The 24526-nt window shown below is 37.0% G+C and overlaps 1 protein-coding gene across 1 annotated transcript; it reads left to right on the plus strand.

Moving 5' to 3' along the window:
• The first annotated feature begins 1111 nt into the window (after positions 1-1111).
• LOC115621899 lies at positions 1112-24435 on the plus strand. The gene is made up of 10 exons (XM_030515728.1): positions 1112-1193; positions 16473-16601; positions 16696-16985; positions 17991-18207; positions 19150-19299; positions 19384-19527; positions 19626-19934; positions 20534-20802; positions 20863-21103; positions 21170-24435. Exons 1-10 carry the CDS (start codon positions 1112-1114, stop codon positions 21508-21510), a joined length of 2172 nt encoding a protein of 723 aa, XP_030371588.1. The 3' UTR covers positions 21511-24435.
• The last annotated feature ends 91 nt before the right edge of the window (positions 24436-24526 follow it).

Genomic DNA, 24526 nt, shown 5'->3' on the forward strand with positions numbered 1-24526 from the left:
CTCCCTCCCCCCTCTCCCCCACAAATCGTAACTTCCGTAATTCCTGTAATTTCAAACTCAAATTTTGCAAATAACCCCAGTTAGTGATTATGTGTCCGTATGCCAAGTTTCATTATGATAGACCGATTTAACAAGAAGTTATAGCCATAAATATATTTTCTGCCCAAGCGCTGCTCGCAGCTGTTGTTGATGTTGCTGCTTTGGTTGACTGCAAGCACAGCTTTGCCGGCAGCGCTGCCTGCAGCTGTTGTTGCTGCTTTGGTTCAACTTTGTGCTGCATACAGACACGCATATAAACACGCATAGGCACGTGATGTAAATGCTGTTAAAACTGAACATAAACATGTCTTCTAATTTAATTTAATTTTTAATTTTTTTAACAATTTAATTTAAAAAAAAAATTTTTTTTTCAATATTTCTTTTTTGTGGAGAGTACAGGCTATTTTACTGTCGGGCTTGCTCGACTGTAGCGTTCTCTCTTATTTTTAATTTGTTAGGAGTTGTCCTTTCATAATCAAACTTGACATTGGACCCATAAGTACTAACAAGATAAATAAATATATTACTGGATTTTTGTTGGTACAATGCAATTAAGAGTTGCCTTTTGGAGTAGGAGCTTTGTATATACACTGTTCTCTATATTATACAAAACTTATTTTTAATCGCACCTAATTTCATGAAATTCGCGTTTTTTCTTTGTAGATAATATATTGATGAACTCAAAAAAGGAAAAAAAAAAAATAAAACGTCTATTGACATCAAATAGGCGGGAAAGTCTATGCACCTAATGTACAATTTAATAAAGGACATATGAAAACAAAGATGTGAGCACAACATGAAGATAAAAATTGGCCCACCACTAATAAAACGGGAGTGATAAAAAGTTGAATAAAGTGTTACTTTTACAAAAATTAGCACAAACAAATTGCGAAATATAAATTATAAATTATTTACCGACTCGTAACATAAGCTCGTCCAATTCCCTACGCAAATGAGAGTCAACCTAAGGTTGCCGTTGAATAAAATAAAAAACACCTAAACCGATTATCTAAACCGATTATCTAAAAATAATTTGTGCAACATATTGCCTGCTTTGGTTTTTGGAATCGGAATGGACCCGAGACTGGCACTTATGGTTTTCCTGTGGGTCTGGGCGCAGTCCTTGCACTGTATCTTGTGCGGCGAGAAATTGGGTAAGTGGATATATTAGATAGTTTTAGTATCTAAATATGCTAGGAGAGCTTGCGAGTCAAATGAATTTTTATTTTGGGGGGCTCCGATCTATTGTTAGAAATGGCAACTGTGCCACTCGCCGGTGACGAAAATTAAACTGAAACGCCACGCTTGGCTTAATAACTAATGGGAGTCCGAGACACGGAAGATCTCGATCTCGAAAGAAAGCTTTCTATCGTGTTGCGCCTTGTGTAGTGGAAAAATTATGTTGTTGAATCGCCAATAATTGGCGTATGAGCGTAAGAGGCTTAGAAGCTGGGCAAGTTAAGGAGAGAGGAGAGGACCATCAAAGTCCTTTCCCTAGGGTTTCTTAAAGTCTAATGTAGTCTTTGCTTTCCTGATAATTGTGGAGAGATGGTACTTGAAGCTCAAAATAGATATGTATAGCATTGATACATTTAAGCGGTTAGTTGAATGATACATATGAATTAAAATTACTGCAAATAAGGCACATGCTCCGATAGAGGTCACGTAGCAATTTTTAAATTCCTAATTCTTAATTTTATAATTGCTAGGCCTAATAGCGTACCAATAACTCTGTGCTGTTAACCGGGGCATACCTGGCCCGTGTAGGTTTTTATCCTTTCAAGTTGAGTGATTTCTTTGTTGATGAACAAATAATTTAATGAATAAATTAATTAATTATACAACATTCTATGTAATTGAACGATGGTCAAAAGCATTCAATGTTCGTTTCATCACCAAACTTACCTCTTGGGCCGTGTTTTGGAACACTACTCATGCATTTGGTACCCGAATCGTGTCGGAAACTATTTATACTATTAAAATCCTTTTTTTTAAGTACTTTTTGCTTAAAAAATTTGCTTCACAAATGGCTCAGTACAAAATACTCGCTCCTAGGCAGCCTTCCTCTACAATAACTCCAATTTTATTGACAGCTTCTGCACAAACAAAATTGATAGAAATATCACTAGAACATGCCATTTTCCTAGATATTTCAACAATAGCTATCCGTAGAGGCAACCGCGGGGGTACCCTGTTCCTTCAGAAATCCAGATAGAACAACTTTCGATAATAGAGACAAATCAAAACCGTTTGGTCGAAATCCACCTCATATCTGGTTTTAAAGACATACCCCAAGACACTCGGGTAGACGTCGCAGCAAGAGAAGCCCCATTACAAGGATCATTCATAGCAGTAAAGTGGACAACCAAAGGCGCCATCAACACAATCCATAATTTAGTCCAAGCTCAATGGCAAACAGAATACTGCAACTTCGTCGCAAAATATAAATAGGCGATAGGGGTATATGTATGTATGTATGTATATATGTATGTATGTACAGTGAAACCTCTCTTGGCCAGACACCCACCGTCGACCAACTTTTGTCCGGCCAAGGGGAGTGTCCGGATAAGAGGATACGTACACATTTTCTAAATTTTGCTCTTATTTTAATTGTATAGTACATACTTGTATTTATATTTAGGCGATTAAAATAAATTCACTTTATTATGTAAGTACTTACATACGCATAGCGATCAAAAATAAAAATGAAGATTCGTTAAATAGCTTAAAGTAATATAATCTTCTTTTCTATACATATAAAACAGTTTGTCCTGACTGACTGATTGGTGATCAACGTACAGCCGAAACGGTAAAAGCTAGGAAGCTGAAATTTTGACTCAAGTATCCTTTCATAGTGTAGGTGCCCAGTAAGAAGGGATTTTGGATTCGACCTCCAAAGGGGGGGAAACAGACTCCAACGTTTGTATGAAAAATGTATACAATTTTCATCTGATTAACTTCAAACTTAGTTTGTATACTCCCAAAAGAATTCCAAGAAAAACTGCATACTTGGTTTTATTTTTCTTGGGGACTAAAATATGGGAGTTTTCCTGTAAAAAAAAATGGGGCACAAAAGGAAACCGCATCAACAGCCCACAGCCCAAACGGCAAGAGCTATGAAGCTGGGCTCAAAGATCCTATCATAGTGAAGGTGCCCACTAAAAAGGGATTTTGGAAAATTCAAGCTCCAAAGGGGGGAAAACGAGCTCCAAAGTATGTTTGAAAATTCTGCATTTGTGCACCGATCAACTTTAAATTTGATTTTTATAATCTATAAAAGAATACAAACAAAATTGCATACTCGGATTTTCGAAATTTGTGGTGGAGCTTGAATTATTGGGGTTTTAATATTTATTCACCTTTTCAAATGAAAAGTTTGTTATACATTTTTTGCGACCGATTTCAAATTTGGGGACTGTACTCTACGTAACTAAATCTACAACTTTGCATTCAAGGATTTTCAAAATATGCATTTTACAAATGCAGGCAGAACAAACAATAAAAAAAATCAAACAGTTGGGGACAACTAAGTATAAATACACACACACACACATCCAAGCAGCTGTTCGTGTAGTTGCGTGCAAATGATTGAAATAGCCAAAGCAAAATGTGTGAATGTACACACATACGTATGTACACATCTATGTACATGTACACATCTATGTATGTATGTATGTTCATTCGGCTTGCACTGACAGAGCAATAAATGTTAATTAATTAAAAATTATTTAACATTTTTAAAAGTAATTTTTTCTTTGTTTAGTACATTTGGCATTGGGGTTTTCATTAGTAACTTTATGCAGCAACAACAAATTACAAAGAACGCAAATATCAAATAGTTGGGGACATCGTATACACACACTGACACACAGAACAAGCAACAGTTCGTGTCGATGTGTGCAGCTCTCTACGTACGGTTTTAAAAGTAAAGAGAAACATGCATGCATATGTACATACATGTATGTATGTATGCCTGTGTACGTACATATATAGCATGTATGTACATTCGTATGTATGTATGTATGTATACATTGGACAATCGAGCACTGTTGTTTGATTGTAATTAATAATGTTCTATGGTTTTAAGTCAAATTTTTAAAACGAAAAACAACAACAAATGCAAGTCTTTGGCTCGCGCTTCGTCTTTCGTTTTGATCATTTACGCCTGTTAATTTCAAAGGCAAAATGCCAAAAGTTTACAGTTACCGTCGCTAGACAACGACTGCGTAAGCGATAGTAAAGCAGAAGCCGAAAGCGGACCTACGCACATTCTGCTTCGCGTTGCGGGCAGATGTACATATGTATGTTTGTATATGATTTGTTCTAATTGATCTCAATAAATTATAAGATGTTATTATTTAAATTTTCCTTTAATTGCATTTAAACTTCGATGGAATTATTGATTGTATCGACGGATTCAACTATCGATAGTTTTGATGCTCTATCACATAGAGCATCCGACACATGCCCATCTCTAGCATCTCAACTGATCGCATATTTACAGCGACTTACCGTTTTAGTGTTAGCTAACAACGCTACAAATGTATTCTGAACAAATCTAAGTGTCATTTACCGTTAAGCCTATTTTGTGAGTGTATTCATGCGATTTACAAAAGCAGAAACACACCTTTTACATTCACAACAATCATATTTGGAATTGAAGACACAAATAAGTGTTGAATTAAAAAATTTAATACATACTTATATATGTATGTATGTATATAGGCGGATACCGTCTGCATAAAAAATTTAAATGTATGTACATATCAGCGTTGGCGAACGCTCCAATTTTGGCGGGACGTCCCGATTTATAAATCAAAATTAACTAGACTGGAGAGAATTTGTTTTGCTAATAACTTTTCTTAGAATTGAAAATTTTAAACAGCAGTAGATAATTATATATAAATTATGTGTGCAAATTTTGATTTAGGTAGCATTTGAAATGTGGGCGCTATTGACAAAATTCTGTAGCGGGGGAAGGGGGGGAAATTTCAAAAAATAAAATAAACTCGTCCTTTCTCGGACCTAAGAGAATCTGGATGCCAACTTTGGTTATTCTAGCTTTTATAGTTTCTGAGATCCTTGCGTTCATCCAGACGGACGGATGGACAGACGGACGGACGGACGGATATGTCTAGATCGATTTCTCTCGTCATGCTGATCAAGAATATATATACTTTATGGGGTCGGAGATGCTTCCTTCTGTATGTTACATACTTTGCACAAACCTAATATACCCTTTTTACCCTACGGGTACAAGGTATAAAAATTGTATTAATTAGATTAAGGACATGTTCATGTACAGTTTCAACAGCATACATTTACATCAGTATCATGACTCTGCGTGTTTATATGCGTGTATGTATGCACCACAAAGCTAAACCAAAGCAGCAACAACAACAGCTGCGGGCAGCGCTGCGGGCAGAGCTACAAACAGAGAATGGACAGCGATTTTATTTATGGTTATAGCCAGAATTTTCTTCAGAATTGACCTATCATGATGAAATTTGGCATACAGACACATAATGGGATGTAGTTACCAAATTTTAGTTCAAAATTCCAGGAATTACGGGAGTTATGGACAAAAAAACACGAATTGCGGGGGAGTGGTGGGGTGTATCAGAAAAAAAATCACACCCTCGTCCTTTCTCGGGCTTAGGAGAATCTGAATACCAAGTTTGGTTATTCTTGCTCTTGTACTTGCTGAGATCCTTGCGTGCATACAGACGGAAAAACGGACATGACTATATCGACTCGGATTGTCACCCTGATCAAGAATATATATACTTTGTGGGGTCTGCCACGCCTCCTTTTGCCTGTTACATACATTCGCACAAAACTAGTATAGCCTTTCACCCTTTGGGTACAGGCTATAATTAATGCTTATACCTAAATCTTACAATAGACATACACGTACATACACACACACATATGTATATGAATGTCCAAAAAGTTATATTGGGGACTGCTTGCCACTCATTTCGGAGTTTGCTAAACATAGGAAGATTTATCCAATTGGTTGCAAAAGATGGTGCCATAATATTTTTATATGCGAATAATGTGTGGATAAAACTGCTTGACGGTTGTTATAGATTTTATAAATTTGCCTTAAAAAATACCCATATCTGTATATACATACATAAGTGTTCAGTTGAAGAAACTCATTGTACGTATATATAACATACATATATAGATAAATCTGCTTGGTAGTCGTAGGCACCACCCATACATATAATTGATAAATTATTACATAGAAAAAACTGCTTGATTGTTATTTATTTATTTATTTATTTAATGCTAGCTTAAAGTTAAAACTTACAGCAAACAGGGTTTGAATAGCTATGACTACCAGGATATTAAGCTATTACAATTAATGTGCTTGATTGTTATAAACGGTATCAATACTATACATGCTATTTATTAAATATGTATGCATGTATATATGTACATACACACAAAACTGCTTGGTGTTTATACGCGACATTCATACTATTTTTAAAATACACAATAAATACAAAACTGCTTGGTAGCTAGTCCACGGTATAACAGTTCCCCATATAGTATAATTGTACACATAGACAGAACTGCTTGGTAGTTGTGTACTGCATCGATATTTATAAAATATAGTGTACACAGAGTGAACTGCTTGATAGTTAGTTCACGGTATAACAGTTGTCTATGTAATATATGTATGGTGAGTTGTCAAACTACATCATACATACTGCTTGTTATTTAGTACTATCTATAATGGTATCTATTGTTACGTACGTGTGATATAACACAAAACTGCTTGCTTTCCCATAAGTGCACAGCTTGTTTCATAAATGTGTACGGTAAATGCCATACTACTCCGTAATAGAACATTGTGTTAATGAAAGGATTTCTTAAGGGACAAATTTATAGCAACACAATCGCAATTCACTGAACTTTAAAATATATACTACTTATTGTAAAAAGAGTCCGAATTATTTTTATATCTCTTATTTATATATGGGCATTTCCACAGAAATGTCAACCGCAGCCAAAAAATTCAAAGTCTGTAAAAGTATGATGTTTTAACATATTTGTATAGAGAATCTATCAAATTTAACTACTCTAATTAAATTTTACATCTTTTCATAACACATTTCGTAAGATTCAAATGCAACGTCGAACAACTGCAAATGTTCTGCTTTGAACATTTCCCTTGCACGTTTTGTTTTAATTATTATTATTATTTCTCTTAATGAGAGACATAATTCATTGATATTTGCTCTTTTAAATATAAGTTTATATATAAGAACAAGAGAGAACGCTACAGTCGAGCAAGCCCGACAGTGTAATACCCTGTACCCAGGTAAACTTCCGTCACTGAGTTATATGCGCCCATAGCAGCAGCAAAAAGAGGAAGAAGAAGAGAGAACTTGTTGCTGCAGTTTGTGTGGGTTGTACTGGCGAGAATTTGTTTGGCTAATAACTTTTCTGAGAATTGACCGAATTGAATAAAATTTTGAACAACAGTAGACAATTATATATATATTATGTGTGCAAAGTTTGGTTTAGGTAGCATTTGAAATGTGGACGCTATTGACGAAATTCTGTAGCGGGGGAAGGGGGGGAAAATTCCAAAAAAAAAAAATAAAATAAACTCGTCCTTTCTCGGACCTAGGAGAATCTGGATGCCAACTTTGGTTATTCTAGCTTTTATAGTTTCTGAGATCCTTGCGTTCATCCAGATGGACGGACAGACGGACAGACGGACAGACGGACGGACGGACGGACATGTCTAGATCGATTTCTCTCGTCATGCTGATTCAGAATATATATACTTTATGGGGTCGGAGATGCTTCCTTCTGCATGTTACATACTTTGCACAAACCTAATATACCCTTTTTACCCTACGGGTACAGGGTATAAAAATATTAATTTAGATAGGAGCGTAAAGTATCTTGCATGACTATGAGTGAAACGCGAAGCGCTTAGGCTATACTTCACTTCCACTTAAAAATCAAAAACTCGATTTCGTCACGTTAAATCGTAAAAATAAGTAGGTATTTTACGAACTTTTTAAGGTTGATGTTCTAATGCTCAATTAAAATCGGTATACTTGTATTTAGACTAGAATCTATACCACATTTCTACCCTTCAAGCGGCCAGATTTTAATTTTTTTACATATGTAGGTATACATTTATTTTGCGAGTTTACGTCACTAAGATTGTACTTTTTAATCGATTTTAATATAATATCGATTGTAAGTATTTCGAGAAAACAGGCGAACTATTTAAATTTTATTAACTCAGTCACGATCCAATCTACTGTGGTTGGTTGATTTATTATTAAATGTGGATTCATTTTATGAGGTAACATAGCTGACCTTTTTTTTTAATCGATTATGACGGTATATTAAGAGCAACGTGTTTCAGAGTCTCAAGTAACAAGTAAAAAAGCTAAAGTCGAGTGTCCCGACTTTGAAATACTCTGTACATATATTTGGACTATTTATTTAAAAAATCAAGATACACATATACAAAGCAATCGCGTCTATGTGAGTGTATGAATGTATATGCGCGACTTTTCGTGTCTGTGTGAGCATGTTTGTAGTCAACCAAGGCACCAACATCAACAACAGCTGCGGGCAGCGCTTGGGCAGCAAATATATTTATGGCTATAACTTCATGTTAATTTAAAAATAAACTATTCAAATTATAAACAAAACGTTATTCACTTCTGTTATTGACAGCAAGAAACAGGAGCCTCTGGAACAGCAATTTTATAAACTAAATAAATTTTATAAATTAAATAATTCTTTAAAATCGTGTTTCCCAAACTTATAAATTGCCTTGTCTCTCATGATCACTAACTGCAGTGGCGAACGTTCTTTTTCAGTATTAAAACGTCAACAACGTCTTAATCATTTCACTTTGTTGAATATAGAGCCTGATTTGCTTAGAGAAGTCGATTGAAAGTGTTATCTCTAAATTTGCCCATATTAAATCTATCAAAGTTTATTTGTAACAGTTTTATTTTATTTAATACCCTAAACTTGAGAACCTAAAGCAAACCAAGGGCCCCTTGAGAGAATTTGCTACAGGCCCCGCGCTGGTTTAATCCGGCACTGAAATTGATGTATATATACAAGTATATGGAATGAAATTTTTGACTACTTCTCGCGTAAAGGGAGCCATTGAGCCCTCGATAATAGAAATGTGTGGCAAATAAAAAAAGCATTTCAGGTTTATCCCAGTTTCATTCGTTTTGTTGCGATAGCATATATTTAAATTCATTTATAATCATTATATGTATGCCTAATTGCATATAATGTAAAACATAAAAATATGATGGAAGATTCATCAATGCATAACATTTTAAAATTAATCGCATTAAAATATTCCTTCAGGTTTCGCTGAAATAAGTGTTTGAACTGTTCGCCGAGAAAGCGACTTCTGTATATGTCGCGTGCGAATGCCTTGGTTTTTTTAAACTATCTGAAAAACTAACCAATCCGCAAAATCCACCTTAGCACCAATAATAGAGCTGGTCAAGAGCTATAACTCTTTCCTTTTGTGAGAACAAAATTATTTTTGGGCATATGTTTTTCTTCACTTTGAATGCGTTCGAATGTCGCGTTCGACATTAGAGAAATGCCCATATCTATGTCAAGTCGTCCGGCTCTTATATTCCCGGTAACCTTAAATTAAATAAATAAATTTACATTACAATTAATTAAGCACAAACAATTAACCAAATAATATGTAACATAATACAATAATTTGTATTGTACAAAATATTTTATTGTTTAGAGAAGGTTTCCTCAATGTAAATACAATATGATATACAATAAGTGATTATCCATTGCTCCTGTAGTTTTTAGAATTTCTAGCTAGTGCCTTTGTGTTATCATATTAAGTTTTATCATGTTAGGTTGATTATGAAAAAAGTAATAGTCATAAGTCTAGCCTCTGCTCAAGCTCTGCCCGCAGGTGTTGTTTTTGTTGTTCTTGCTGCTTCGACTTAATTCTGTACTGCTCACATACACGCCCAAATGTATGCTGCTGAAAGTGTACATAAACATATGTCACCACATATTTATGTACGTATTGAATATATTTTATTTAATTTTAATTATTTATTTAATTTTCTTGAATTTAATATTCTATAATTTTTTTGAAATTGTTTTCTTTTTTGTAGGAGTGGGTACAGGGTATTAAGGAGTTAAGCCCGCTCTGTTCTAGCATTCCTTACTTGTTTTTTATGAGCGGGTACAGTGTATCCAAGAGTTGGGCCTGATAAATCTAGCATTCATTTTTACGCTTTTTAAATTGTTTGTTTCACAATTTATAAATTATTCTTAATTTGTCTTGCGATCCACTTCATTCATTTGGGAGCTGGGAATTGTAATCAATTTTTGTCTCTATTTTATCTTAAAAATTCGAATTAGGTATAAAAATATTAAATTGTTATATATTTTCTGCATATTCAAATCAGTTACACAAAACTTGAAATGAAAGTTGAGAAAAATATTGCAATGACTATGGAATAGTATTTGTTATTTGAAAGGAATGGTTGGAAATTAGAATGGTTTAAGATTAAATTCAATTGAAAGGAGCACACTTTATTGATAAAGATTTATACTTTGTTATGAACATCATTCATTTTTGATGAAGTAATTTAATATGTTTATATGTATTTGGTTTAAATAAGAAATTTTAAAACAATTATTTGAATATGGAAATTTGAATTTGTACTATGCAATTCTGGGAATGTAGATTTGGCGCCAGAAAAGCGCCAAGAATTTGATGAAGATGAATAAAATTTAATGGATATGTACATACAATCAAAAAAAATATAGCCGCCAATTAATAATTGTATAGGGGTAGATTGGTAGTCTGACCATACGGGCACTTTAAATATAAAATGTTTTTGGTTAGGGTACTTAGAGTGCTATGTTTGGTTTTTCAAGCTCTTATGCTGCCAGAGATCTTTGCAATCTTTGTGCAAAGTATGTAACAGACAGAAGGAAGCATCTCCGACCCCATAAAGTATACACTTATACTTGTATTCTGTATCAACATGGCTATAGAAATCGATCTAGACATGTCCGTCGATCTGTCCGTCCGTCTGGATGTAGGCCTGGATTTCGAAAACGGCTGAGCACACATTAATCAAACTTGGTATGTAGCCGCTACACAATTTCGTCAATACTGTCCACATTTGAAAAGCTAAATAAACCGAACTTGTACACGTAATAACGAAATCGTTTAACTCCTGTACTACGAGTACGCCAACAAGCTGCATCACCAAGTTCGCTCTTCTTCTTCTTTTTGATTCTGCTATGCCGGAAGTTTGTCTCTGTACAGGGTATTTCACTGTCGGACGCGGTCGCCTGGAGCGTTCTCTTTTGTTTAATTTGTATCAGTTGTTAAATGAACTGAGAGCTATTCAACAAGATACCATTTATGTAGCGCACAATGACTTCAAAACTTTAACATGACACTTCAAAACTTTAACTACGCCAGGTATTTGCTTGCAACTGATTTCAAAGCGACTTATTAAGCCAATGCATACTTAGTGGCAATAAGTAGGCGTATGAATACAGCAAGCGTCCCAAATTGGTCTACGATAGGCTAAATCTATGTGAAAGTTGATGGTAAACGTTACATTCGATTAAATGCGGCTCAGACACCATGGCAACATTCTTACTTACCTAAGTCGCCGTCTGCGTTTATGACTACATCCACACATATGTATATATGTTTATTGAGAGAGGGATGAGGCGAGGGCCCCACCGCTCACCGTCATGCTGACCTAGTTTGGAGCTCTCCACGCCTGAGTCTATTTGGCAAGGCTCTCCTTTCCTCTGTTATCTAGCATGCGCACTCTCATTGCTTTAGCAAAAGCCGCCTCTAACGATAATGATACTCTTGTCCTTTCGGAAGAGAATATTTCCCATAGCGTGACTTATGACTCGTAGGTTCTGGCTTCGGTATTATGTTCATTGCTGTTCTAGTGCCGAGTCAGTTATAAAACGACACAGCTACGCATGGGACCGTGGCTCACGCGGGCGTCTTTTGATAGAAACGGTTCACCGAAGCAACTCCCAATCTCCGTCTTGCCGCTTTCGGCCGAGTCCGTGTGGAATTTTGAGTCGGTTTCGCTGTCGGAGCCGTCGCGCAATTAAGGCACACGGTCCTTTATGTGGCCAGACGCGAAGTAGGCCTTCGTACGCGCGGGCGTGTGTGTCGGACCGCTGTGGCATGATGAAAAATCGAACGATATATAAAGGACAGCAATAACAACAATAGCAGTAACATTTTCAACGTCTCTACACCACAAGCGGCCACAATCTTCAGGCTTTAATGTACAGCAGCAGTACAATACTGGAATTCCTAACTAAATGCAGATTAGAGCCCCGTTTCCAGTTACTTCTTATTCAACTACCCAATAATTAAAAAAATCGACAGGTTTTATACAGTCACTAACATAGTTGGTCTTTCAGTTTCGCAAATTAAGTGTTTTTGCGGTTTTTTTTTTACCGATTTGGTTGTAAATTATACTTTCGAATTGAATGTCCCAATGAAGCCCCGCACAATACGTGAAAACTAACGCATCAGTCCAGTAGTCAAAGCATACCACGATTCTAGATAATACTCCTGTGTATCCCGTCTGCAAGCGGCTATTTACACATGCATGTACACCTATGTATGCATGTATGTACATATGTAGACATATGCATATGTATGTATGCAAAATGAGTGTGTGGCTGACTCCAATCGGCTGACAGCATTCGGCATTGGGGGAGAAGCGTATGCGTGCATCAGACTGCTCCATCACGCCTTGTCCTGTTTCGATACGCCTCTTTGATGATAGCGCCTCCTGCGAATGAATTGTGTCGGATGTATAATCAGAAATACAATTATCTTAGCACAGCTTTTCAGCATGAAATCATATACTCGTATGTAGTTGCCATAGGAACTATCTACTGAACTGGAGAACAGTCCGCCTTAACTTCTTTGCTACAACGGCTATCTCAACCAAACTACTATATGAGTACACATGTGGTGGTTAATAATAATTCTCAAACCAATACCAACCACATAGATCTCATGGGACATGGGATGTTACACTCAGTGTAGTGTAGTGTAGTGTATATACTTGTACATACGTATGTATCCTTGGCTCGCCGACTAATCATGTTCATCTGTCCATCTGCCTGTATTAACACAAGGAATTCTTCCGGTGCAAGCGCGTTTTGAAATGCAACCTCCATTCCATTGTATGTGTAGCACCCGTAGCTATGTATATGCATATATACACACGTGTACATGTGTATATTGACGTATAAGGAATCAATTACTATTTTCCCCAGTGTATTCAATCATTCATGCGTCCTCGACTTGCTTCCTTGATAGTTGAGTGATGACTGATTTCTTTTTATCTCTGAGCGAAAGCGTAGCGCACCTTCGGCGCCCCTCGGCGCCCCTCGGCTCGTACGAATGCGTATTGCCGATTTGCTTCGTCCCTTGGTGGATATATACGTGTGTGTGTAAGCAGCATAACATTAGCATTTCTGATGATATATCATAACATAAGTAGTTTGTATGTTTTTGATGCTGGCAAGTAAGCTTGCAAGGTAATGTAAGCTTCGGCGAGTCGAAGCATAAGTATGCGCACTAATGTTTGTACCAGGGACTGAAATACTTCATGATGATTATAATAACTTTAATTTATTATATGAAGTTTGTGCAAAATTGAGAAAATGCTTTTACGGTTTCGTTCAACCGAAAGGAGGCGAACTCAGACGAGCCAAAATATTATTTCTTAGCATGGCAAGATGAGTCGATATTAATTCCAAGTAATTAATTTTCTTCTCTGCTGAGATGAATGAATTGATGTACATTATTAAAAAATCGTGAAGTCCGCTAAAATAGAAACTAAAATAACTATCTCAGTCTTAAAACTTTGAAACAAAAGAACTACATACTATACTTGTACTATATGTATTTCAAAACTTACATTTCGGAAATTGACAGACGGGATAATAGCTTTGATTTTCTCATGTACTGGAAGTAAGCAGAACTGTCCAAGTGGCTCTTTAGGTTTAACACCCAATATATTTGTAATGGATTTGTAATGTATTTGTAACAGACGCCACAATAAGAATGTTTCTGATACAGTCCTACCGATATGAATGTGTACATAAATAGTATACACGTACTTAGAATGATCAGGGACTTGGGAAGCAAAAGCACAAAAGATTAAATAAACTGCATAGGGCTTCATAAAAGGGAACAGTAAATGTTTATTAAGGAAACCTAAAGATGCATTTACAAGTTTGTCAATATGTTTGTTCAATTGAAGCCCACTCACAGGGAATTTAATCCACAAAGAGAATCAACAAAAAAATGTGCAAAAATGTAACAACAACAAAAATCGGTCCGAAACTAATGCCAACAAAATAAGCAACGGTAGGGCTGTTTATTTTTTAAAGGCTCGTGTTATATGTGGTCATGAATCGATTCGGAACTTGATGAGAAACTGATTCATAATGTTATTGCAGGAGTGCGTGAAAATAATCTTAAAAGGTAACTGTGATGTCCCGGGTATGGAGATACGGATTTCTATCCCAACCGAACACCCAATCGTAAGGCCTGTGCGGAGGCCATGCGTTCGACGCACTTCTCCTTACAGGAAAATGGATTACTTCCAAGTGAAGTACATGTATATAATGCTATCCTTTCTGTGCGCGCTTAATGTGGCCAGTGCCAGCGGTGAAATAATTTTTCGCATTGATCCCTTGGGTAAGCGTTTGGCTCGTCTCATAAGTATATTGTGCAACTTATATAGTAAGTCAGTGACCTTTTCAAAAAAAAGCACATTAATCATTAATTTTACTTTTAATATAAATACTCGTAATCTCTTTCTGTAAAACATAATGCCAAATATCCAGGAACAACTAATATAACTAATTGTATTATTCTACTTCGTAATTAATGCCAATCTTATATCTTTAATTAATTTTGCGTTTTAAAATAAAAATATTGATAATAAAAAAATTCAATTAAAATAAAGCTTATATGCAAAACATACCTACTATATGTAAAATATTTGCAACATTCGATCATTTATTAGGAGCTTACTGTACTTTATACCTAAAGAGTAAAGTATTAATCGTATAATGCTCATCAGCATGACTAAGCAAGTCGGTATAGCTATAAGGGGTTAGAATAGCTATTAGACTGTCAATCTATAAAGCCCACAGAACTGCATGAACGCGTATTGACGACATTTCAAAATAAATATGCCCACCCTGAATAGTTTACTTAGTACAGGAAGAAAGTTGAGAGTACATAAAAAAGATAGAATAAATTAAAATAGTATACAAACTATTCTGGAAGCCCCAATTACGTAATTACTGAGTACAGGGTGCAGGCTCTAGCATTCGGCGTTTTATAAGCCGTTTTGGCGAGGTACGAAACTTTCGAATTTCATTTGATTTCTATTTCAGAATAAATATTTCATAATTTAATATTTACTTTTCAAATAAATTTGTTTTTCAGTTGCACAGAACAAACACACGCTTCTCATCCCATTATGGTCAACATATTTGAAATCTGAAATGTGTGTCTATATCCTTCGATTGAGTTATCGTTCATCTCAATGGGGGAAGCTAATCGAAAGCTCTACATTAGTTGTAATATTTTTTGTAACAACGTTGTGATTCTATTTAAGGATTGTTTTTACTTTTGTTCATACGATATGAGACGTACGAGTTTGGATTTCAAGAAAGATCGTAAGATCTCGTCCGTGCTTTAGAAAAAAATATATTTTTATTTAAAGTTTTCTTTATTTATCGAATCTTTTCTCTCGGAGACTTACGATAAGTAGTCAAATCTTAATATAATATAGTTATTTAATTCATTACAATTAAATATTTAAATTACGGCCCTAACTGTTATTGCTGGGTGGGGAGGTCTTTTCGACGGAATCGTGTATGGCTAGCCTGCCAATTTAAATTCTGCGCAAGTCTATTTGGATGGTTCCGAGCTTAAGCTGGCCTACTCTGGAACAAGCTCGCATTGTGAGATTCCTGCTAGCTCGTTGAGCTATGCCAGGCTCCATGGTGATATTTGTAAAAAAAAACTGAGCGCAGAGTTCGACTGTTTTATATGTATTATACATTATACATGATACTAATATTACTATATGTATGTCCGTCTGTTTGAATGCAAGGAGCTCGAAAATATATAAGCTGGAACTACCAACCTTGGTATTCTTCTTCAAACCCATAATCAGGACAAGATTTTTTTTTTGTTTTCGATGAGCCCCTGCTCCATAACTATCGAAATTATTGGATTGTTTAATCAAATATGAGACCACTTAGTCGTATATTGACCTTTTGCTTAATTATATGCATGATAATAATAAGCTGTATTTTATTTTCGTATAACCTAGCTCTGCTGTCGGCCACGCTACGCACATACCAGAAGGCGGCCTGCGATACGGATCAGATTATGATTACTTGCCCGCGAGGCACTAGTATATCCATAGAATTTGCTCAATACAACAAATTTATTGGCAAAGGTGAGTGTTAATATATATGTATATGCATATGTATATGTATATTATGCTCGTAAATGTGGCCTGATCTACCCGGTATTCGGTTTTATATTTTCAGATGGTTATACCATTGAAGATCTGTGCCCAAGCAGTGCACGAGCTGGAGCGGAGATACGCGGTAAGGCAAAGCACTTATGGCGCGGCTCCATCTTTGGCTCACCAAGCGATAAGCTATTGCCAAACCCTTACATGAGCAGCGGCTACGGAGCTATACCCGCAGACGTCATTAGCAGCACAAGTGCCATTTCCACTAATGCAGGCTCGTCGACGGAGACGGCTGATGCTCAGGCCATCGACAGCAATGCAGACAACTTTCCCGTAAATTGCATGTGGCCGAATGCTTTGCAGGTGAGTTATGAGTCATAGCTGGCTTTGTTGAAAAAAATCCATAAAAGGAATGCAATAAGCTGAATCCTTCCTTCCTAATTCAAGAATAATATCTGTTCGGATAGCACATATTCAATCATAGCATCACACATATTTTGTATTAAAATTCTTCCAACAATAATTAATTCAACGAGCTAGCAGAAATCGCACAATGTGAGTTCATTCCTTGGGTACGCACTCGGTTCGAATCACGTCGCAACCATCGTGAAAGAAGCATAACTAAACAAGAGAGAATGCTACAGTCGAGCAAGCCCGACAGTGTAATACCCTGTACCCAGGTAAACTTCCGTCACTGAGCAGCCCATAGCAGCAGCAAAAAGAGGAAGAAGAAGAGAGAACTTGTTGCTGCAGTTTGGGGGGGTTGAACTGGCGAGAATTTGTTTCGCTAATAACTTTTCTTAGAATTGACCGAATTGAATAAAATTTTGAACAACAGTAGACAATTATATATAACAACATATATTATGTGTGCAAAGTTTGGTTTAGGTAGCATTTGAAATGTGGACGCTATTGACGAAATTCTGTAGCGGGAGAAGGGGGGGAAATTAAAAAAAAATAAAATAAACTCGTCCTTTCTCGGACCTAAGAGAATCTGGATGCCAACTTTGGTTATTCTAGCTTTTATAGTTTCTGAGATCCTTGCGTTCATCCAGACGGACGGACCGACGGACGGACGGACGGACATGTCTAGATCGATTTCTCTCGTCATGCTGATTCAGAATATATATACTTTATGGGGTCGGAGATGCTTCCTTCTTCATGTTACATACTTTGCACAAACCTAATATACCCTTTTTACCCTACGGGTACAGGGTATAAAAATGTCACAGTTATCATAAAATTTAAAGTTTGTCCAATGGAATGAATGAAATTAAATAGAATAAGATAGAAAAGATTAGAGTATATTTAAATAGAGTATTAAATATATTTGGTGATTCGAAAAATTGTTTTCTTCTTTTCTTACAGTACTCGTTGCTACAGACAGTCGTGGAGGCTTGTCAAAAAAAGAAGCACTGCAAATTTCATGGGTCGCCGCAATTCTACGGCCAAGGCACCAGTGGAGTGGGCGATGCGTCTGGAACCAGTAGTTATCATAGCAGCACCACCAGTTCCAACGTAATCAGCAACGACCCGTGCCCGAAGCAACGGAAAATCGTCGAAGTTGCGTATAAATGTCGACCCTGTAAGTCAACATTTTAAGTCGTCGCCCGACCCGCTTCCCCAACAAACGACTCACTGTGTTCCGTTCTTAGATATAGGGAAGCGTGCCTTCCCCATTTGGTGAATCTAGAATTCGTAATGGGTAATGGAAACTGACAAACAAACGAAAGTACAAAAACAAAACGATTTTATAATTTCCTTGTATAGTACATTATGGGTCTATAGCAGCTTAGGAGTACTTTTAAGATGGAATACTGAAAACATGTTGTTTTGTTTCCTCTTTGATTATTTACATTAGTTTCAAATATTTGGCCAAATAATGATCGCAAAGCACCACTTTGTATATGTTGACTCTGTGGGAAAAATAATTCTTTAAAATGCAGGATTCTGTAGTTGCCTAATTTAAGTTGTTCGTCTCATTTAGGAACCATAGGACGAGTTTGTTCATTTTTTCTGATCCACCCCCACACTCCCCCCCTATTAACGATTTTCTATAACTCCCGTAATTCTTGGAATTTTGAACTAAAATTTGGTAGTCACATTAGGTTAGTGATTATATATCCGTATACCAAGTTTCATTATGATAGAATGATCGGAAAGAAAGTTATAGCCATATAACCAGGCCCAATGCACACATACATACATATGTACAAGTACACAAACACGCATAAGGCACGATTCTGATGTAAATGTAAATGTATATGTATGCATGCATAGAATATATTATATTTAATGTAGTTAATTAATTGAATTAATTAAGTTAATTAATTAAATTAAATTAATTAATTAATTTAATTACTTTTTTGTGGGGTGGTACAGGGCATTTAAGAGTTGAGCCTGCTCGACTTTAGCATTCCTTTCTTGTTACTTACTACATACTACGTGTATATGCTGCATGTATACAATAAGGGGAATACGTCTATGTAGAGAGATGTGGGGTCTTAAATATTTGGATCACTTTCAGACGAGTTCCGCAGCAAAGTCGCCTGCCACAATGACGTCGCCCAGTTGGAGTGCAATCCCTACTCCCGCATCGCTGTGTACAGCGCCAGTTTCGGGCGAACTGAGTACGAAAGCATACAATGCCCACAGCCCCTGGGTGTACGGGAAGAAAGTAAGTAGAGAGCCTGGACGGCTTTGGTCTCATTGATACTGATACTTTGTCTCTTTGCATTTCGTCTGCCCACCAAATTTACAGCCTGCCTAGCGTCGTATGCGACTGAGACAGTCATGCAAATCTGCCATGGTCGACGGCGATGCAACTTGGCAGCCGACGCAAATACATTTGGCACTCCATGCCAACCTAATTCACGGATGTATCTGAAGGTTGTTTACACATGTGGTGAGTAGAGGAACAAAAACGGGTGGTGAAATAAAATGATTAAATAAAATGGACCACATAATCTTTGAGCACATTTCCATTGTTTTCCTTCATCGCAGTTCCTAAACAAGTGCTCAAAGAGAGCAACGATTCTGAAGTTGAACCTGACGAATCAGACGATTTTGATGGCGATATCAATGACCTGTACGACGATGAGCTCATTTACAAGGAGTCTGAGGCGGTACCAAAACTATACAGTAATACAACATCCAAGACTTCACGAAACGGTGGGGCAACCGGCATCCCTGCTACGAATTCGACTAGGGCTGAAAACAATCCTGCTGTGACGAACAGCTCCCTGGGCATGGATGGCGTTACCACTGGTATGAACCCAACAATGACGCACAGCGCCGACCTGAGTCTGGAAGGTAAGTCATCTAGACTACACGTATACAAAGACGAATATTAGTGATTCAAGCACGCAGACGGGTTGGGTCTGACAGACAATTCATTTTCACACAAAATTTGTCGCATTTCTGGTACTCCAAGCTGCATTATGTATATATATCAATCGTCTTATTGAATTAATTTTTAATGAGGGCTTGTCTTTTTGAATTAATTTTTAATGAGGGCTTTAAAAATATTCCAAGTTTGTGGAAAAAAAAAACAATTAATTATAGCAGTAAATAGATAAATTGAAGTATATACTCATATACTCGTTTGTTTGACAAACAATAATTCAAACAAAGGTTACTAAAGAGGAGGTTGCGTGGACGAATCAAAATTAGTAATATCCTGCCAGACAGAGAGTTCCATATTTCCGCCAATTATTATTTAATTATAAAATAACTAAATCGTTCATTAATCAACTTTTCTCTCACTGTCTCCATGAAACATTTCAAATTTCCCAAAATGTATCCAGGGGATTATGTGGAGCAACAGATTCAATATTCACAGCCATTTGCTTTCCTTTTCGGCTTATATTATTGAGCCCTCGGCTCACGTTCTGTTTACATTTTATTTTCAGATGACCAGGAACGGCTTTACTTCTATTTGCTAATCATAGCATCCTCAGGAGTGCTTTTCTGCATTCTCATTTTGGCCACTCGCTTGGTGCTGCAGAGGCGCCGGCGGTCTGCGAGCGATACCCTCTCGAACTCCTCGATAAAAGGGGCCGGTCTGAGTGGATTGGCGGACGAGACGATTATTCAAAGCGGCTTCAACGACACGGTCTCGGAGATTGATGGTGATATAGATCTTACCAGTATCCCAGTGTCTAGCGTTTCCAAAAACGAGGTTCGTGTCTAATGTGATAAGAATGAAGGCAGCCGTCACGCTTTTTGCTTACACTTGCAGAACTACGTGGCACCAACTAGTAGCTTATATACCAGTCTCGCGCCAGGCCAACTTTCTGCTGGATGCAATTCAAGCAATAGCAGTACTCCTGGTCTGATTAACAATCCGATACTGCTTGGCGCACGCCAGTCACCAGACCTAATTTTTACAGGCCCTGTGACAAGCATACTTTCCCCAGCTACCGTAATCGAGGCTAGTGTTAACTCACCTGCTGGTGGCCATCCGGGCAGCAGTGCAATAAGTGAGTTAACCTCGTAGTGCCTTAATATTTTGTACACCCTTATATTCGGGTTGTTTTGCTTTAAAGGTACTATGGTGCCCATTACTTCACTAGCGCAATACACGACGGCTCCTACCCTTCGCGCCGGCTACATTATTAGTCCTGATGGAATTCTGCAGCGACCAAACAACACACCAACTCCACCAGCGGCGCTAGCTGCTGCTTCGCCTGTGCATCCACACCTTTCTACCTCGCAGATGCAGTCGTCACTTGTGATTGCACCGATTAACCATCTGCCGGGCACAACGATGCTGCGTCGGCCGAAGCCAAATGCTGCAGCGTTAATGCCACAACTCTCATACGACGGTAGCTCGCCGCGCACCCTCTCCACCGGCATGCCCGTTAGTTCGCAGCTGTACTACGGATGACAGAGCAGTCTGGGCTGTGAACCCCACGTCTACACCACAGCCGTCAGTATCGCAGCATCTGCTAACGCAACCTCTACAAACGTCCCGGTCCACATAAAGCCAGCCACCGATATCAGCACAGGTTCGCAGACTGCCGAGACTCCACAGGTTGCTGTAGGTCCCTAGTCACCGACCGCCACCACATCTAGCATTACCGACAATACAAAAAAACACACATCTAGTAATTCGCAGGAGTGAGAACAACAAATTCAGTAACCACGTAAACGACATATATTGAGTAGAGATGGAAGCCTCCCCCTCTTTTACAGTTGCTAAATCGGTTGCTCTGGGTATGAGCTCTTGAATTTATAGTATGAATCATATGGATGAGTTTTCGGTGACTTTAAATACCTAATGAGTGGAATAATTTTAGGACGTATCCGAAAGGCCTCCGAACAAATTTATTTACGAGTATGTAGGTTAAGACAGCGATTGAGAGCAGCGAACGGAGGGCAGGGTACTTTCCCCACATTCCTCTCCTGTACATATTTAAACTTTTTTTAAACACATTTTTAGTGTTCGATGGCTGATATTTTTAAAATCTATTAGACAAATTCGTGCAGTCTTGTTTTCAAGCTTCGAGGTGGCAGCCGAGTCAGAGCGATGCTTTTTCAAAGTTCCCATAAAAGTACGAGTATTATTCCATAGTCTGTATATCTTATGTTCATGTTAGTAATTTTCCCCTACGCTCATTACTTGTCACCGGTCTCTTATACTTCGATTAGTACAAACCATGCCAGTTGTTTGCTATAAGATTATATAGATTTTAATGGTACAGCAAGAAATTGTGGATATTGTTTGAATGCTCACGCGACGAAGCCAAGGCAACAATATAGCCAAATTACCTATTCCGTGGGTGCAATATGAATGTGTGCAAAAATTTCAAAATTAATCAATATAACGACAAATACACTGTTTGTAGTGTCTACAAAGAGGTTTTTAATTATTTGTGATTCGTAGAGCTACAAATACGAGTACAGGCTGTCATGGGGTTGTGCAAAGTAAATAATTTCAATTTCCTCTATTAGGTATCTGTCTCTATATAGAGATACTAACAGATAAAAATCTCTGTGAAGTGAAATGTTGAAAATGCTTATGATTAATGACTCCTGCTAGTTATCTTTATCAAATGCATGTGTTTCATTGCCTCAACATGTTAAGTTAAATCAAAATAGGTGCACCATAGTATATCACGATTAGAGCCAGAAACTTTATTTCAGTTGAAGCACTTTTGCGAGAGGGGCACATGAAAGGTACACAAGTGTCCGGCTCCCGAGTTTTAAGCGTTTTATGAGTTTTTTTTTATAATGTCCAACTGGTTCAGAAGTTCTATCGACATCGGTGCACAATGTAAGCAGCTGGAGGGATTGACAGACAGATAGAAAGACGTTTCTATATTTACTGTTCCCTGAAAGTAGAAGGGATAGAATTGTGGTGGCAGCTCTTCATTTGTTAATTAGTTCTACTTCCCCTTGGTACCTTTAAGTGGCTGATTGCTAAACGTAAATGGTTATAAACAGTTTTCAATCTACAATGTGGAAACAGTCATCAACATTATCACATTACTTTGAAATTGGACGACTAGAGAAATTCTTATAACAATTCAATACCATACACGTGCATAAGTTAACCAAGATGTACCTAAGCCCAAGATACACGTGAAGCATAATTACAGCAAAAACAAAAAACCCCTCCCCCATTGTCCTTAATTTCCGCAGTTTTGGGGCGATATAGTGTTTTGAAAATAAGTTTCCTTGAAATATGAAAATTGATTTGAAGACAGGGAATTATATATGAAGTGGTCCAGTTTGGTCAGACAATCCCCACTTTAAACCAGACGGACGGGCATATCTAGATTAATTTGTTTCAGCGTGGACTTTGCACGAACCTTAGATACAATTTTTACCCTTTAAAGTACAGTGCAAAATGATTGGCATTAAAAAACTGTTTCTGACCTTATGTTTCAGTTGTTGTTTGAAAACAAGAGGCCACTGGTGTCAACTTCATCTAGGATTAATCCTAGATTAAATGTTTGTGCTCAACATTATAAAAATCTGTTTAAGTTGCTGTTTCTGCTCGAAATTCTGTCAATAAACATTTGTTCCCCGCGAATATTAGCCGCCCAAGCTTCAGCCAATCAATGTGAAATATTTCTTCGTATTTCTGGAGTCGTTTTCAGGTTTTTATAGAATTGTATCTCTTGCATTTAGTATGTAAGTTCTAGCATGTAATTTATGCTATAAGGGCTTTTCAGACAATGCCTCGTTACGTTTGCGTTTGTCTCGATTATTACATGTAGTATCACGATTTTGTGTTAAAAAGAGAAGTGCCTTTCTAATTAATATATAAGAGTGTTTGTATGATAATATTCTAGTTCTAAGCACTTACCTAACCGTAAAAGCTAAAAATCAGCATGTAATAAATAATTAACTCTCCTAACTTCAATAAGGAATCAGCCCCCATACGCAGTTATTCAATTCCATATTGAAGTTGATGATATTATAAATATTCTATGAATTGCCAAGCGAATGGGCACACAATGTCTGGAAACTAGTTCTATTTCAAGGATGTGCCACCAAGAAAGCTGTAAAATAAAAATATGTATGTAAAAAGGCACATTTTTCAGTAAGTCACACTAGGAACAAGAGAAAATAAATCATAAAGTAATCGTATTTGTAAAACACCAAGCCAAATATAAATTACACAAAAACAACAACGGTTAATTAATGAAAAATGCGCACAGGTATTTCAGCTACTCGTAAAGCCCCCTATTATGTACATAACTGCAATAATTGAGAAGGTATCAAAAAATAAATAAATAAATAAAGACGTGTTTTTTAATGTTTAAAAAGAAAATCATACCAAACAAATGTCAGTTAAAATGTAGAAAAGTTGCAAAATGTAAAAAATATTCGATTTAATTACCTTATTTATGTATTCTACCTTTTCTATGTTTCGTTTCGAGTATTAAAAATAC

The sequence above is a fragment of the Scaptodrosophila lebanonensis genome, unplaced genomic scaffold, assembly GCF_003285725.1.
Source record: "Scaptodrosophila lebanonensis strain 11010-0011.00,11010-0021.00 unplaced genomic scaffold, SlebRS2 tig00000024-arrow-pilon, whole genome shotgun sequence".
In the NCBI taxonomy this organism is placed as follows: Eukaryota; Metazoa; Arthropoda; class Insecta; order Diptera; family Drosophilidae; genus Scaptodrosophila; species Scaptodrosophila lebanonensis.